General features: G+C 40.3%; 1 protein-coding gene across 5 annotated transcripts in view; it reads left to right on the forward strand.

The window, feature by feature from the left end:
* The window catches only part of LOC117429186 (calcium/calmodulin-dependent protein kinase kinase 1-like), a 62184-nt gene that overhangs the window by 30759 nt on the left and 14788 nt on the right, over window positions 1–16637 (forward strand). For all 5 annotated transcript variants that reach the window (XM_058998226.1, XM_058998224.1, XM_058998225.1 and 2 more), the window contains exons 3-9: window positions 3492–3539; window positions 4186–4239; window positions 12631–12682; window positions 13231–13364; window positions 13944–13980; window positions 14724–14745; window positions 15525–15613. In XM_058998226.1, coding sequence (XP_058854209.1) covers window positions 3492–3539; window positions 4186–4239; window positions 12631–12682; window positions 13231–13364; window positions 13944–13980; window positions 14724–14745; window positions 15525–15613 — 436 coding nt within the window. The remainder of the gene's footprint in view (window positions 1–3491; window positions 3540–4185; window positions 4240–12630; window positions 12683–13230; window positions 13365–13943; window positions 13981–14723; window positions 14746–15524; window positions 15614–16637) is intronic.

A 16637-nucleotide genomic window follows, 5' to 3' on the forward strand; every position in this document is an offset into this window, starting at 1 on the left:
AGTCGGGAAGCCCGACAGCATCAATAACCCACGCATTATCTGTTCAGAGACCTCAGACACAGAAGCAGATGTTTGATGTGATAAACCAGTAAAGGATAAAATCAATTTACCTTCTGTAAGCATGGCTGCTTGAATGACTGCTGCAGCATCAATACACACCACCCAAGTGACCCCCATTACACAGGTCAGACTCGCAAATTGACATTAAGACCCACAACCGTCATTCTACAACCCACAAAATACAACGTCTGTGTGAGATCACTGTTCGGGTGATGTAAAAAACTGAAATGTGTCATTATCAGCATATGATTGTGTGTACACTCCACTCACTGAAGGGCTCTTAATTCAAGATGAGAATTCAATAATGTTTAATTAACCAGAGTTGTTGTTGTTTTCTTTTTAATTGTATTGACTCAATGTAATTTTATAATTCAGGTCAGATTAGTCATTGTCCAACATGTTCTTGAGGAAGGGGGATACCCTGAGCCCCCACTCATCCGGAGCAAATAGTCTGGACCAGCAGTACAGCTGATGAAACTTGGGGCCTGTGCAATACATTATTATTATTATTATTATTTATTTCTTAGCAGACGCCCTTATCCAGGGCGATACGTAACAAACACGTCTCTGAAATATTTTTCAAACATATTTGCTTCACTCTTCAAAAGATGAATTACATCAGTGACTAGGACTGTTGCAATTTTATATTTCCAGTAATTGGGGTCTATTTTAACAGTCTAAACAGTGGCGGATCTTAATACAGCCGTCCTACAATGTATAAACCTTTATTTTATTGTATGTAGTAATATTAATAAGCAGGTCAATACAATTATCATCAGTAACTATTAAACACTCCAATAGAGATACATTTACAAATAAAAGAAACTTCATTCAAGGACAAATGTTTAAGGTCAATGTTTTTCTTGATCTTCAATTGAAGACTACGTTTCTTCTTTTAGTATTTCTCAATTAAAATCGCCCATGGGGAGAAATCCCAAGGATAACAATATAGAATAAAATGTGTGCAGTGTTTAGATCCGCCACTGTGTATCATTAAAATAATACCTTTCAGGAGAGTAGCTTTGATGGTTTTCTAATTTAAATATTCCCATATTTAGCATAATGATATTGAAAAAAAGACTTAAATTAACGTGTTATACTGCCAGCCCATTATTCAATCGCAGATTAGACTTGTCTAACTCCAGTGACACTCACACATATCCTATTCATAATTAAAACATTTGCAGACAGACATTACAGCAGGAGACTTCAAATGGTATGTGCCATTAAATAAGAAGTAGTTAGTGTCAGTCCAGCTCCCCAGCACTGTGATCTTCACACAAATTAATTCATTTGAATGAGCTACTGGGATATTAGTAACTCTGCAGGTATCTTTAGCACCCTGTTAAGACGATGATGTTAATAGGTTTTTATTTGTATGCAGATTTACAATGTGTGGCATAAGCTGTGCCATGAAATCACACACATCAGAGATCAGTAATGCCATCTTGAAGCAGGTGCAGAGGCAAGCTCTAATTGAGAAGGATTGTATCTGTACAAAACTAAGCAGGTAGCAAGAAGGAGCAGTTTTGAGTAGCTTCTTGCTAGTTTTACGTCAAATGAACAGTTCTCAATAGACTCACAAGTCATAGAAAACTCTTAATGGACATGGATGCTAGTAGAGCCAAAACGTACTCATTATTTGATTGCCGGACATTGGCAGAAACGATGAACAGAAGGAAAGCGCTTCATTGCTCCAGTGAAAAATGTACATTTCATTTCATGCACCCTTTCTCAATGTTATTCTATTTAGAATAGCAGAATGCTGTTTCTTTTATAAATCAAATCGCATGAATTAAACAAATACTCATGTAAAAATATTTTAACCATAACACTTTCTTTTCTGTTTCTCTTATGTCACTTCAAAAAAAACAAACAAAGTCACATACTGACTGGGCAACAAACGATCTTTCTGGTCTAGAGGATGCAGCTCTGTGATTTTGAAGGGAACGGCACAACTGAAGAGTCCCTCTGCATGACAGGAGCAGCCTTGTCAGGGCAGCGCTCTCTCTCGGATGATTTTAGAGTCTCCCCTGAGGCTGCCTTTTAATCACATTGCAACATCTTCACAGCCTCTCCAACTAAAAGATTTTTCACACCGCGATTGATTTCTTGTGCAGCACAGTAAGGAATGCGGAATGCAAGATTTCTGGTTTACACACATAAGTAAATGAATAAAAGCATTCCGAGATTCCTTGTGCCTCATTTCCATATAAGTGAATTTATTATTAAATGAATCATTGATTCATCTCTTGCCATATATGCAAATACAGCTTTTGAGAGAGGTAAGAAATTAGTCCCAGTGTATCACTTTATTCTAGGAATCAATCACAAAGGAACCAAGGTCCCAATACCTCTGCACAGGAGAACAGGACCAGAGAGTTACTCAAGGCAGCTAGATGAGCAGTCCATTCTTTCACTTTTCTAATGCATCTTTTGTCATGGGCTTTTCTAGCACTTAAGCCATGGCACTGGTTGGGTTTCAAGCAGTTTTGGAAAAGTGCCAGTCGCTGCGTTTAAGAAAAGCAACGCCATGAGCTACACAAAATGTGAGCTTGCATGTGTATGTGCACAGAAGAAATAAACTCTCCTTCCTGTCATCACTCGTTTTGTTTGTGGATATCCGGCTTTTCATTAGAGCGGTTCAGTTTACCAAATCTTTCCCTCTCCCGCAGCTGCCTTTTAAATCCGTCAAGCTTAAAGAAAGAGGAAAGTTGTCATCCAGCTCGGGTTTGATTTATAAGAACAAGTGGCAAGCTTACAGAGGGCAGGACGGCAGAGAGCCATGAAAGAGTGAATGGGAATTGGAATCTGGATGCTTTTTGTGTTCGCAGTCAAGATGTTGATGGAATGGCATGTGATTTTATTAAACCTTTCAAAGCTGGAAAACCCGATACATCAAGGGTTTGTATTGCAGAGGAAGATGGGAGGCTGGTTAATGTTGCTTGCTGCTGCAGGGCTCCAGAGAGTGAGCAGGTTCCAGTAGTTTTAGTAGTTCTTCTTAAGGTTTTGTTGCCCTGTGCCTGTTCATTTTAGCGGGTTATAAAGTCAGCTGGCTAATTTGCATGTCCGTATAGAAATGCTGCTTTTTAAAAATCGACATTGGAATCTCTCCTTAACACGAATGCAGCTACAGTACATCAGCCTCTGTGACCCAGGGTGGCACATCTAGAGTCTTCTTCTCTTGCATGATTCATCAACCAAGTTTTTCCCTCAATAGTCGAATGCATGACAAGTTCAGTTGGCTTGAAAGCCACCCTGCATTCCAACCTAATAAAATCATTTGGAAGTGGTTACCTGCAGCCCAATTTGTTTACGTGTTTAGTCCCAGGTTTTAGTCTTGATTTGATAATGGATCCATTGAGAGCTGTTCTCTTCCATTCTCACATGAAAATGCTTTCTAATGCTTTGACTTTTTCTTTAATTTCCAGGACTGTGTACAGCTGAACCAGTACAAGCTGAAAAATGAAATTGGAAAGGTTGGTTGCATAAATTGTTTTTATCTATATCTGGACTAGAACATTTGTGGGGGTTGCTGTCAGCAGAAGGATCACTTTCCTTGTAGCTGTCGGAGGCACTCTGTATCACAATAGAGGCTCTGGGAGCAATGATGGTTTTCTGTCCTTCTACTTTTTGTTAAAGAGCCATGATTAATGAATGTTCAGCGGCATGCCAAACCAGATGGTCACAGACAACTTAGCTTCAAGTAGCTACAAGTGATGTGGGTTTGTTTCCAGTGGAAAGCTGAGGGTGGGGTAGAAAAAAAAAAAATCCTGAATTGTTCACCAGAAGGACCAATTAGTTTAGTTTCCAGTCCCACAAGCCCTGAACAGCTTTCTCCATGCATGCACTGTTGTCATGATTGCTCTCCCTCTGCAAGCAGCTTCATTCAGGTCTCAGGAAGAATGTTAGTAACGCACGCAGAGCAGCCCGAGTGAGCGCACAGAGCTGAAAATAAAATAAAATGGGTGCAGAGAGTCAAAACCCTAAACGTGTTCAGAAAAGCTAAAGAATAATGTACCCCTTAGGAGTGACGGAGAGGCAGTATGAAGTAAAAGCTATTTATTTAAACGTATGCTAAAATGTGTGGGTTTTTTTTGTTTGTTTGTTTTTCTCACCATCAAGGGCTCCTATGGGGTGGTAAAATTGGCATACAACGAAGATGACGACAAATACTACGTAAGTACAGTGGCTCCTGAGTGGAATTCACATTCTGAGATGTCATGTTCTGGCGAGTCTTTCTGTTCATGCTATGCACGCCCCTCTGCCAGCCTGAGACATCCTCTAACTGCCTGATGCGTTTCGTTGGATTCTCGCAGGGAAACCTGACAGCCTGCTGTTCACAAGGGCCCTCAGCACACCTGGGGAATAGGTACAATTTGTGTGGAGTAGGTGGTGTGGCAATCCAGACAGGAACATGGCAAGGTGGTGAATAGGAAGCCAATAATACTTCAGGTTTCTTGATTGTTAACATATAATAAGTAAATGGGTTCGTAAAATGGAGTCTATGGTAACTGTTCACATATTTCCCTCATTTTTACCCATTTAAAAAAATAAAAAACCACCACATTTATGTAGTGGGCAGCAAATACACAATTCAATTTTAGTAATGCCAGTCTGTTCAAGCCCTTTTCAAATGGCAAATCCAGATACACTTCAGTAGCTTATGGAATGTTGCACTGCTGTCAAATCTACTGACAAGAGACAGAGCACGGTCATGTTAGTTAGGGGATCGCAGTCACTTCTCTCTCGCTGTTCACTGAGACCGATGCCAATTGATTTGTAGATTTCAATAGTCATTCTCATTCTGACAGTATGAAACCCCTCCTAGCAGTATTCACTGTACCCCAATCTGAGCAAGAACCTGATTGGCTGTATGCCAAATCACTCAAACTCCCTCCATTTACAAGCATTGCTCTGTTTCACACAAACAGGACTTATTCAGAACTAGCAAAGCTAGATCCAGTTGTGCATACAGTATGTATGAATTATAAAAGAGGACATTGAGACTTCTCATCAAAACGTGTGTCAAAGGAATTACTTAGTTTTAGTGTTTCTACTGTACATTTATACACTGTATATAACAAGGTTACCACATTCTGTCCTTTCTTGATATGGTAGAGCATAGGTGATGTATGCAGTTCAATCCAGTTCCAACTGACTATAAAATGATGACCTTCAACATTAAATATGATAGAAATAGAAATGTTCCTTACTGTAGTGAAGCCAGCTTTCCTATACCACTGTACTGGAATGAAATGGTTGGCTAAGGAACAGCAGAATGTATACACTGTTTATACAGATATAAAATCTCTTGGCTTGTTGAGACTCCGAAATAGAAAACAGATTGAACAATTCTTTCAACGCTGGAATGTGAGCCACAGTCACAAGCAGGAGTGAACAAGGCTTTCATTTAATGTGTGTCTGTACAGTACATTTAGATGATATTGTATTGCATTATTGAGTTAAACAGAACAGCATTAGTGGAGGTGCAACACACTTTGTACTGTATTTACTTTGGCTATGTTCCAAGATAAGGATGTCACCAGTACGTTAATGGAAGGGCTGCTAATGTACTAAAAAAATGTGATAAAAAATTACTGCATAAATTACATTAATGGCTCTTAATATGTTCACGATTTTCTGAGATTTTAGGTCCATCCAGTGAACAGAGACCTGAACTGAACCCATCTCTCCATCACTTACTACTTCATACGAGCTTAAAAACAAGTGAAAAAACACAGCAAGTAGGGAAGAAAGACAATGATATGTTCTGCTTCACCAGCAGGGAATTGCGCTGCTAGCTCTTAAATGTTAATTACATACACGGCTCTCCGTTTAGCACCTGCTGGGGACCACAAGGTACACAGCGATATAAAAACACAAAAAGGATGTTTTTCCTGGGGCTGGTTCCAGAGAGACAGAAATGACGCCCCCAGCCAGCACCACCCCACCTTTACTGCTCTGACTGACAGGCACCCTGCTTTTACCAGAGATACAGTCCATGTTATTCTGCTTAATCAGCCTGTCTAAAAGCATGTTTCACAAAAGAGCCTGCCACGGCCTATCAGGTAGCAAGCAAGGAGAGCCTTACAGAACTGTAATTACTGTATCAGTTTTAACAGTATGGCTTTGTTTCTACCAACACCAAAGACACACGCAAGCAGTGACACACTCCCTCTTCTAGGAAAGAGCAGCGATAAACAATTATATGTTATATATTTAAAGACTGTTCTCTACAGCAGTTTTTTTTTTACCATTAAATTGACCTACTGTATCATTTCACTGTTAATGCAATATGGTAATATTACATCTGTACCTCCTGGTCTCCCACAAAAATCATCCCAAAACATGCAAAAACTATTGCTGCTATTAACTTAATGGCCATCCAAAAGTTTGTAGATATAAAATGTGATTCTGTTAGCAAATATCACCTGCAGTGACATTAGTTTAATAGAAGGCATCATGTTTGCCATCTTATATGACGCATCATTCCAGGTAAAAACACTTTCGCATTCCTGGCAAGAGGAAGAGGAGTTTGGGCGGCGCCTGCTGATTTGTGTTTAATATCAATGCAAATTGGCACAGCAAGCAGGCGGGTGTTCTGTCAACAACCTCAAATATCTGGTGACTGACTGCTGTTTTAACAAATATTGAAGAAAAAGAACCAGAAAGTGATCTAATTAGCAGACATTCAAACTCCACATTTGTGAAATACCCCCTAAAAAAAACAACCCACTGATGGTGACAATGATCTGCCTTCCATTTTCTCAATTGGCAAAGGAAATACTATTTAGAAAATAGGAAAGCCTTGTATTATTATTATTATTTATTTCATAGCAGACGCCCTTATCCAGGATATCACAAGATATCACATTATTTTTACATACAATTACATTATTTTTTACAAATTATTTTTACAATTACCCATTTATACAGTTGTTTTTTTACTGGAGCAATCTAGGTAAAGTACCTTGCTGAAGGGTACAGCAGCAGTGTCCCCTATCTGGGATTGAACCCACGACCCTCTGGTCAAGAGTCCAGAACCCTGGGGCTCCCGAGTGGCGCATCCAGTAAAAGCACTCGCTAGAGTGCAGGATGCGCTCTATAGCCTGGACATCGCAAGTTCGAGTCCAGGCTATTCCACAACCGACTGTGGACGGGAGCTTCCAGGGGGCGGCGCTCAATTGGCCGAGCGTCGCCCGGGGGGAGGGAGGGCTAGGTCGGCCAGGGTGTCCTCGGCTCACCGCGCACCAGCGACCCCTGTAGTCTGGCCAGGCACCTGCGGGCTTGCCTGTAAGCTGCCCAGAGCTGCGTCCTCCGACGCTGTAGCTCTGAGGCGGCTGCACGGTGAGTTCGCAGTGTGTAAAAAAGCGGGCAGCTGACGGCACACGCTTCGGAGGACAGCGTGTGTTCATCTTCGCCCCTCCCGAGTCAGCGCAGGGGTGGTAGCGGTGAGCTGAGCCTAAAAAATATTTGGGCATTTCAAATTGGAGAGAAAATAATAAAAACTAATTGGCAACGACTAAATTTAAAAAAAAAAAAGCCCTAGCCCTAACCACTACTCTACACTGCTGCCCTGTGTAGTACAAGTTTAATAACTGTGTGTAGTGTGTCTCTTGTATAAAAGATGACCTCTTGTCCAGTTTGGGGGAGAGGATTGCAAAGCTGAGCGGTTCTGACTGCTCAAACTCAGCGAAATGTATTGGAGTAAATCAGAGCTTGTTATGTTTTTAGTTTTTATCGCTCTTCCTGCAGTGATTTAGAGGACAGATCTCAAACCCCAGTGCACTAGAGCGGCCATTTTGAAACAGACTTTAAAGTTATAAGTGTAAAAATTTGCCAGGATCTTAACAATGTAAATAAAAATGACAGGTACGTTACTTGACCAGTTTGACAAATCCTTAACAGTGATGGATTTCTTATGTGATTTATAATTATGCTGTGATCTGTAGTGTACAGCAGAAACATTACACTTGTGGAGGGACTGCGGACCCCTACAGAGCTGGAATACTGGTGATTATAGCAATGTTCGTGCAGTAACAAAAACTTGGGTTTGAATAGCAATCCTGGTATCTAATGGGTTAAATATGGGATGCTAAGATATCCTGCCGGTTTTCAATAAGTCACAAACCAGTTTTTCTTTTGCCTCCTTTCCTCACAGTAGTAATTGGCCCAGTGAGCCTAACGCAGGCACTTGCATGGTGAAGCACACGCCAAGCCTGCAGCTAGGTTGTGGGTTAATGTTCCGTTTGTAGATTATTCCAACACCTCTGTTATTTTATGTTGCATATGCTGGTGTTCTAGGCCATTCCAAGGAGTGGTGTTACCTAGTAACAGGGAGCTGTGTGCTTCCTGAGGGGAGGTGGGGGGCTGGGTTTAACTCCTATTGAATTCTTAACATTTACACAGTTTTCTCATTTTAGTCAGTAAACTGCATAGAAGGACCATGTAAGTATCCGCAGAGATTTGCCCAGTGATAAAAGATCCCAAACAAAATAATACAACCTATGTGAACCTCTATGGGACACACGGATAAACCAGACAGAGCCTGTTCTGGGTCCTTAACTAGTTCTAACTCCCGTTTGAAATGGTGTTCTCGCTGAAAATGTGACGACAATCAACAACAGAGTGGCTGCTTTGGTTCCCAGTCAGGAAAGTTCATAACAAATACCTCTTATAATTTCTCATTTATCTGTGATTCAGTGGTTCAAACAGATTGATACATTATGATGGTGTGATTTAAGGGAGTATTGTGCTAGTGGGTACCAGTTGCAAGCCTGTCATGTACCAGTACTGGTACGCTTACCACAGGTTGAAAACCACTGGTTTAGAATGTAAAAATAAATCGTCATCTTCCATGAACTATGCATGAAAGCAGATCTTGAAAATGTACAATTGTGGGAAGCTGAAGGTTAATAACTGCCTTAAGAGGAAGCATTTTATTATGCAGTGGAAAAATCTGGTACAAGAGACTGGGGATTAATCCCATACTGGCTTAACAACATGTTATGTATAAAATCTGCTGGGAGATTTGATTCTTGGTAATTCCTAGCCCTTTTTCCTTGTAACACAAAAGTCAAGACCTGGCTGGCAATATGTAATGTATTGCATATGACAATGTTGGCTTGTGAGGCTGGATTGTAATCATAAAAGGGTGGTAAAGTATTGTATGTGCTACACCAATGATGTTACAGTGTTAAGGAGAGTATTGAACTACAAGCAAATGTTTTAATAAAAGTCAGTTTGTTTATAGAGTTTGTGTAACACCTGATTCTCTAGAAATTCACCTGTTCCGAGAAACTGCATTTGCAAAACACCAGTCTGCCTTTTTTCAGATTTGTATTAAATATTCATATCGTGTAGCTGAGCAAGCAAGCAGAATTTCTTCTCTGTTCGGCCGTAATGGAAGAAAACGTTCTCCTTGGATGCAATGTTACTTTAGCTGGCAAGAAACTTTTTTTTCTGCTGAGTTATGAAGGCTTTCTCTTTAAACAAAGGCTGCTGCTGCTGTTGTTTGCCAACAGAATGGAGTTTTCCATCTACAGCACAAATACAATTTCACTGAAGTACAAGATGAATAAATACATTTCATCCAGTTTGTTTTATGCAGTGATCCTGTTTACCAGCGATTTGTAATATAATCCCATTGAATTCATCTGATGCCTTGCCCTGGGTACTATTCACTTACAAAAATTATTATTAATATGTCTGTAGATGCATTGAATTAGCAGCGAATTGGGGATTTACACATAACAGTCTGAGCTTTAATTAGGAGACTGCAAGTTATCTGTGGATTTCTCATTTGAAAGGAGAGAGCACACAGCATGTTACATCTCATTTTGCATTCACACACGAATCAAACCCAGTACCCCATCAAATTACCATTGATAAAAAGGAGAATAACACTGTTCTGTACAGTAGAATGTGTGTTATTTATTTAATCATTTATGCATTGGTTTCCATTGCCCGATATCTTTTTGATAGTCACTTATAAGGTCTGTTATATGAAAGAATTTGGATTTTTTTGCCATCCTATCCATTTCGAGCAGTGTTTGTTCAAATATTTGAATATTTGTCCCAACACTAATTATTACTGCTTCCGGCCTACACAGAGATGTGGTGAATTTTAAAGTTAGATTTAAAATGAATGTATGCAATTTGCTTCTCATAATTACATGTTAACCTTCTTTGTGAAGCAACTACAAGTTGACTTGAAATCAATTGCTGCTGTACTTTTGAATGCACTTGGAACCTTAATTCTAAGGCATGCTAGAGGCATCTCTTCCACTGGTGTTAGACAATACAGTTTATCCAATTCGGTTACTGTAATCCAGCACCCAAATCCCTGCATCTAATCTATATGTAGTCTTGTCATTGGGGAACTCAGTTTAATCACAGGAGGGGCAGGGAAACAGACAGACCAGGGGTAAATTAATCAGTGTAAAAGAAAAATTCTGCTCAAGCTGAGAAGCAGAGCAGCAGCTACCTCACAAACCTATCCTTTTTAATATCAGCTAGATCCCTTACAAAGGAATCAAAAGCCCTTAAATCCATCTCTGTGTGGCGCAGGGCTCCGTCTGCCACCTGAAATGAAATTTGCAGAGATGTGGCATCATTAAAGTTGGACTATTATGGGAATATTTGTTTTTGTCTGTAATCTCCGAGACAATTCATTGAACTGTCTCTGTTTTTCTTCACAGCTGCTGGTCCGAGAGCGTGTGTCTGTTATATCATGCATACAGACTTAGCCTTGCCTAGCAGAGTCTGCACTTCTATTTACGCACATGCTGTACAGTATCCAGAGAACTGCCTGTGCAATTGTGATGAAGCTTGCGTTGGGACATTCTTTAGCATACTGTGTGTACCAGAATCTAGGAATAGAAGGGAATTCCAGTCAGTCTGTCTTTCCGTACATCTGTATATCGCATACATTTTTACTTGGACTAAGCAGCATCGAATTGCACTCTTGTTTTTTTGTATTGGTGTTCCCGTACCTTTTGATGTTTGCAATCATTCTTCGTGGTTCTTATTACTCAAATATTGTGGTGTTATTTGTTTGGAAGTCTACTCTTTGGAGTTGTACCTGAGGGAACTGATCTGTCTAGGATGCAGTCTGACACTCTGGCCTTTGCAACTTTAATAGCTAGATGCCAAATTGTATACTGCTGGAAGCAAGCTGCCCCTCCTCTGTATGTCCACTGGTTTAGGGATCTCATGTAGATGCTCCAGTTGCAGAATATTAAATTCACAGTCCGCGGAGCCAGTGACAAATTTGACTCTGCCTGACAGCCTTTCCGATCCCACTTTGAGGAGCTCAGATTTCCCTCTCCCCTGACCTCTCCACACCGCCTTCTGGGTGCTAAGCACAGCACGCCTAGCTCTCTGACTACTACTGTCTCTTCTCTCTCTCTCTTTTCTCGCTACCTTTTTCTCTTTTAATTTAGTTGTGATTTATATATCTTGCTATTTTTTGTACTGCATAGATCCATGTATAGGCACATGTTTTGTATTTGATTCTGTATACGTGTGAAAACCTCTCCAGGGCTCTGCAATCCAGCCAACACAACACAGAGCAGGCTCGGCAGAGCACCCTTCACTCCATTACCCTGGAGATGCTCATTGTACACAGGGCTTCTAATGCAGTTGCATAACAAGGATTAATTAGGCTGGCCAACTTGGGCTTTGTATCACTTGCAGCAAATAACATGTCCGTGCAAAACATTAAAGGAAGCGCTGAAAACTGTGCTCCAGTACAGTAGCCTCTTAGGATCAGTTTTCACCGGTAAGTTGACATAATGACCACAGACATTACCAGGAGGCTCGTGCCAATTTAACATGCATACAGTTCAATAATGGATACCGGGGGTTTCAACCGTGCCTATCGGTTATATCCAAGGAAGGGCAATTGGAATGGTCTTCAGTAACCGCTACCGTTGTTATTGCTAACTTTGACCCATTGCATTGCTAATGCATTGCTACTGTAGAAACTGTGATGCTCAGCTTGTTAGATTGCTCTTTATTTACAGTTTAACAGAAAAAAATCCCAGGTTTTACAGAAGCTATACCGTAGTTTGTTTTTTTTTTTGGGGGGGGGGGGGTTTATTTGACCAAAACAAATTCTGTTTTACACCAATAAATCTTTGAAATGCGGTTGATGCATTTGTGTAAATAATGAATCGGTTTTAGTGCAATACAAGGCTGTGTGTGTGTGTGTGTAATTCACTGTAGCGCTGATACAGGCTAGTTTTAAAAGATTGACATCACTCACATCGAATAGAAGCAGGTGAGACACTCCTCCGGCCCCGAGATTTACCTGGAAAACTGGGAAAGTAATTATTTGCACCATTTTTATATTAAATAAACTGTACAAGAACACTAACTCTAACACAGCAATGGGTTTTGCCTTATTGGATATCAACATTTCACTATTAACATCAGCTGCAGTATCACCATTCTCAATGCGTTCTGCTATTGTGGATAATAGCGTATCTGAATTAGCCTTAAGAATTGTAAAATGCATTTGATTTTGTGAAAACCTACTGATTATTCCCCCTCGTTTCTCCCCAGGCAATGAAAGTGCTGTCCAAGAAGAAGCTGATGAAGCAGTATGGATTTCCACGTAGGTGTCTGTCACTGCGGTCATTTTTTAAAGGCAGGATGTTATTTAGTCCAGGAGAAAGATCTCTACAAAGTGCTTTCAGAATGAAGCCTTCTTTCCTGTAATAATACTAATCAAAGTGCACCAGCTTGCTATTGTAAACATACACCAATAAAAACAGGTAATAAACTGACAGTCTGTATAAAGCCAGTGCTCTCGCTTGCATAGATTACTAAAGTAAACAGCTGTAATGAATGTTGAATTTTAGTATCTGGTGCCATGGGCATTATTGGCTAGTTTATTGACTAGAATGGCCTGTTTTAACCCGTCCCAGGCAGCTTGCTTTCCAAGTATCTTGTTACCACTGAATTCACCCCTTCTTCCAAAATAGAAATCTGATTACTATTGCAGAACCCCTGTTTTGAGTTTAAATAAACAAATCTCTCACCCAGTAATTTTACACTGGTTGTAAATTTTTTTGCCTGTTTTGGGGAAGTGAAATGGTGAACTACAGTATATATTTGACAGTGCATATAATTGTATGCGTTTTCCTGTGGTTGTGTGTTTAGGACGCCCCCCTCCTCGGGGAGTTAAAGCAGCTCAGGGGGATCAGCCAAAGACCCTGGCGCCTCTGGAGAGGGTTTACCAGGAGATCGCCATCCTCAAAAAACTGGACCATCTCAATATCGTCAAGCTCATAGAGGTAAACACAGTGTGCAAGTTAAAGGAGGGCTTTCAAATACGGTTACATCTGTCACCTGAACTAAGCAATTGCTTTATATTTCTTTATCATACCTACTAACTGATCAGTTTACAATATATACATGAAAGAGGCACCTCAAAAGCAGTGAAACAGTCACACATTTCTAAAGGCTGAAGATAGCATAGACATCTTGCCGGGAACCATTAATTGCTTTGCTGAGGAAGAAGAATCCGCTACAGTACATTTCCCAGATCGTCCCTCTCGGATATATTTGCTTTATCTGGTGTCTATCACTCGGCTTGGCCAGGCTTGACTGTGCTGTTACAAGTTTGACTTTGCTTTATCATGCTTTCACCATGGTGTAGCACAGATAAGGGCATCCTTTAATGTGAGAGCAGCCTTCAAAATCAAGGGCCAGATGCACAAACAGTTTGAGCGTGGGCAGATTGCTTACCATGAGAAATGATTTGGGCCAAATGCAAAGTTTGTGAGATTCACGCTGCCTCAGCACATACAGTTTGGTTATTTCTAGTTCCACAGATGATCTTTTACATGCAGTGTTTATTTTTAAAATTGTAGGTGCTAGATGACTCATCTGAAGACAACCTGCATATGGGTAAGTGACCAGGAATACAGTACAAACACTCGTACCATTGCTACTAGATAGAAATGACACCCAAGAAGATTATTCATTATGTAAATGTGCAGATAATCCTAATCATTGTGTTTTGCACCCTAGGCAGTCGGATGTCTGTTAATTCAACTGGGTTATTGAAAATGGAGATTATATTATAGATCCTTGTTTGATCTCGTGCTGCACAACACCATGGATGCCTCTGAACTGGGATATGGAAACACACACTACCTACTGTATCTACACACAACATTTTTACACACACCGCTAAATCCTTTTTATTTGGATACAGTAATCGTATCTATTTAAGTAAACGTGTTATTAGTTAGAAGGCATTTTTAACCCTGTTCTATAAAATGTATTCTGTTCATGTATTAAGATGTATTTAGTCCATAGCAGGATCTATTTTAGGTATGACATTAGCATAGTCATGCTCTGTAAACATAACTGCAGGCCGCTTTTTATTTATTTATTTATTTTTTGCATCAAATTGTTCACAAAACAGATCGTGCCCAGACAGATCAATAAGATTTACCATGAAAATGGACATGTCGGCTCAGTACTAAAGTCAATTATTCACAGCTTGGCTTTAGCTTCTACTCTGGTCTGCATTGTTGTTTTTAAATCTGAGCTAGGAATGCTTTCTTCTTTTGGCATAGCAAGCAATAGATTGTTGTCAGGCACACATCATGTAACACATCTCTCTTTGCATTTTTTTTTTTTAGCATTTGAGCTAATGAAAAAGGGGTGAGTGTGTCCATTATTTTTCGTAATCAATTCTGATTATTAGTAAAAACTACCGGTTGCTAATTTATTTCCACGATACAGTAGGATCCACATTATACAGCGGTTACTGATGCACACTTCTAAACTAATCTGCCTAAAAATCACAATTCTTGTACAAGTCACAACGTTGCTGTACTGATTTGAATCTGGCGCTGCGGTTGCCACAGTTCATTTACGAATGAAAGGCTCTGGTTACCACTGAAGTATGTATCCAACACTATCCTTTATGAAATCCAGGCCAGTAATGGTAATCGGGCACATAAGAAACCAACCGTCTAACAGCTTCATGAATGTCTGAACCATATTTTAACAAGAAATATATGCGTTCCCCAAAATTCAGATCTCTGACGTTGAATTACAGCATCAGACACTTCCTGTCATTTTTTTTTATAATATAGTCCATTTACCTTTTAAACTTGTTATACATTTAAAATATCACTTTGTCACATACTGTAGTAGAGCAAGGCATCCAAGTTCTGTACCTAGTGGAGCTACAGTATCGATGTAAAGCATTTCGATGAGAGCTCAGTAGTAGGATGGATTTGTGTAAAGTTTCTACAGTGATAACACTTCACTATGCATTATAAGAAATGTTTTTCAACACATTTGTAGACATTTTGCAAAGTGAGACAAAAGAGCTTCCCTGGTCTGTTTTCGATTACCCGGTGGAGCAGTACGTGCAGGTTTGCATATTTCCGATGTATTTCTGATGTCTCTGCTGTGTTTCCTGTGCCTTGCAGCCCGGTGATGGAGGTGCCGACAGACAGCCCCTTCACAGAGGAGCAGACAAGGGTCTTCTTCAGAGACGTGGTCCTGGGCATCGAATACTGTGAGTGTCGCACACCACTGCTTATCTAACAGACACACGCTTGCAGTCCGAATGGCATGCCCGGCTTCCGAAAAATGTACCCACTTAAACACTGGTTAAACACTGATGGATAATCAGCAGCTCATTTCACAGACCCTGGTTCTTACTAATCTCTGACTATGAAAAGGCAGGTATCACATTGAATGCTGTAGTGCTCTTGGCAGTTACCAAACCCTTTGTTTTGTCCTAATTTGATTAACCTTTGCATAGACACTTGTTGGGCTTGGAGCAAGATAACAGTATCCCACACACACATTCATGAAAATGGAGGTGTCAATGACGTGATATTGCATGTGACTCATCGTGTGCCTGTTGTCAGATTTCGCCAGGGGTCTGTGTCCGTACGGAGGTTATTGTTTGGCATTTTCTTATATTAGGCGGTAACATGCACGCTGTTATCGGTTAGCAGTATACGTAAAGCATTTTTGAATATTTGTCCTATTGGAGTCTGAAGTGTATTTTACAAACGTGGGTCAATTTGTTTAATTGAAAAAATTGATTAAAGTTAGTTGAGTGTGTTTCAATTAGATCCAACTGAAGATATGATTTAAGTTTGGGTTGCCAGTATCCATTTGTTACATGAAGTTGTACCGTGCATGGAAGACACTGACCTACTTATTCAAGAATGGACACACGCGTTGTCGAAGACATTGTCTTGAAGGCTTGTCTTGTCTTGGGAACCGCTGGTTTTGTTGAGACAATGCATGAGAACTGGGGCTGTGATTTCCGTGGTTCAACGTTTTTAGCATATGTAGGTTACCATCATACTTGTCTTGCTACTATTAACTACATCTACCATTAACTAGTTATTTATGTTGAAAATCTATAGGGGGGAATCTGTAATCTTATTGGCTTAACTTGCCTAGCTGTTTGTCCAAGGCTTGATCTCCGGTGTGCAATCACTTCTGCCAATGAGACACAACCTTAATGGAGAGTCGACACAGCAGCTCTCCACACTGAATTACGTGGGTGCACTGCAGTACCT

This window comes from Acipenser ruthenus, chromosome 24, assembly GCF_902713425.1.
Source record: "Acipenser ruthenus chromosome 24, fAciRut3.2 maternal haplotype, whole genome shotgun sequence".
Lineage (NCBI taxonomy): Eukaryota > Metazoa > Chordata > Actinopteri > Acipenseriformes > Acipenseridae > Acipenser > Acipenser ruthenus.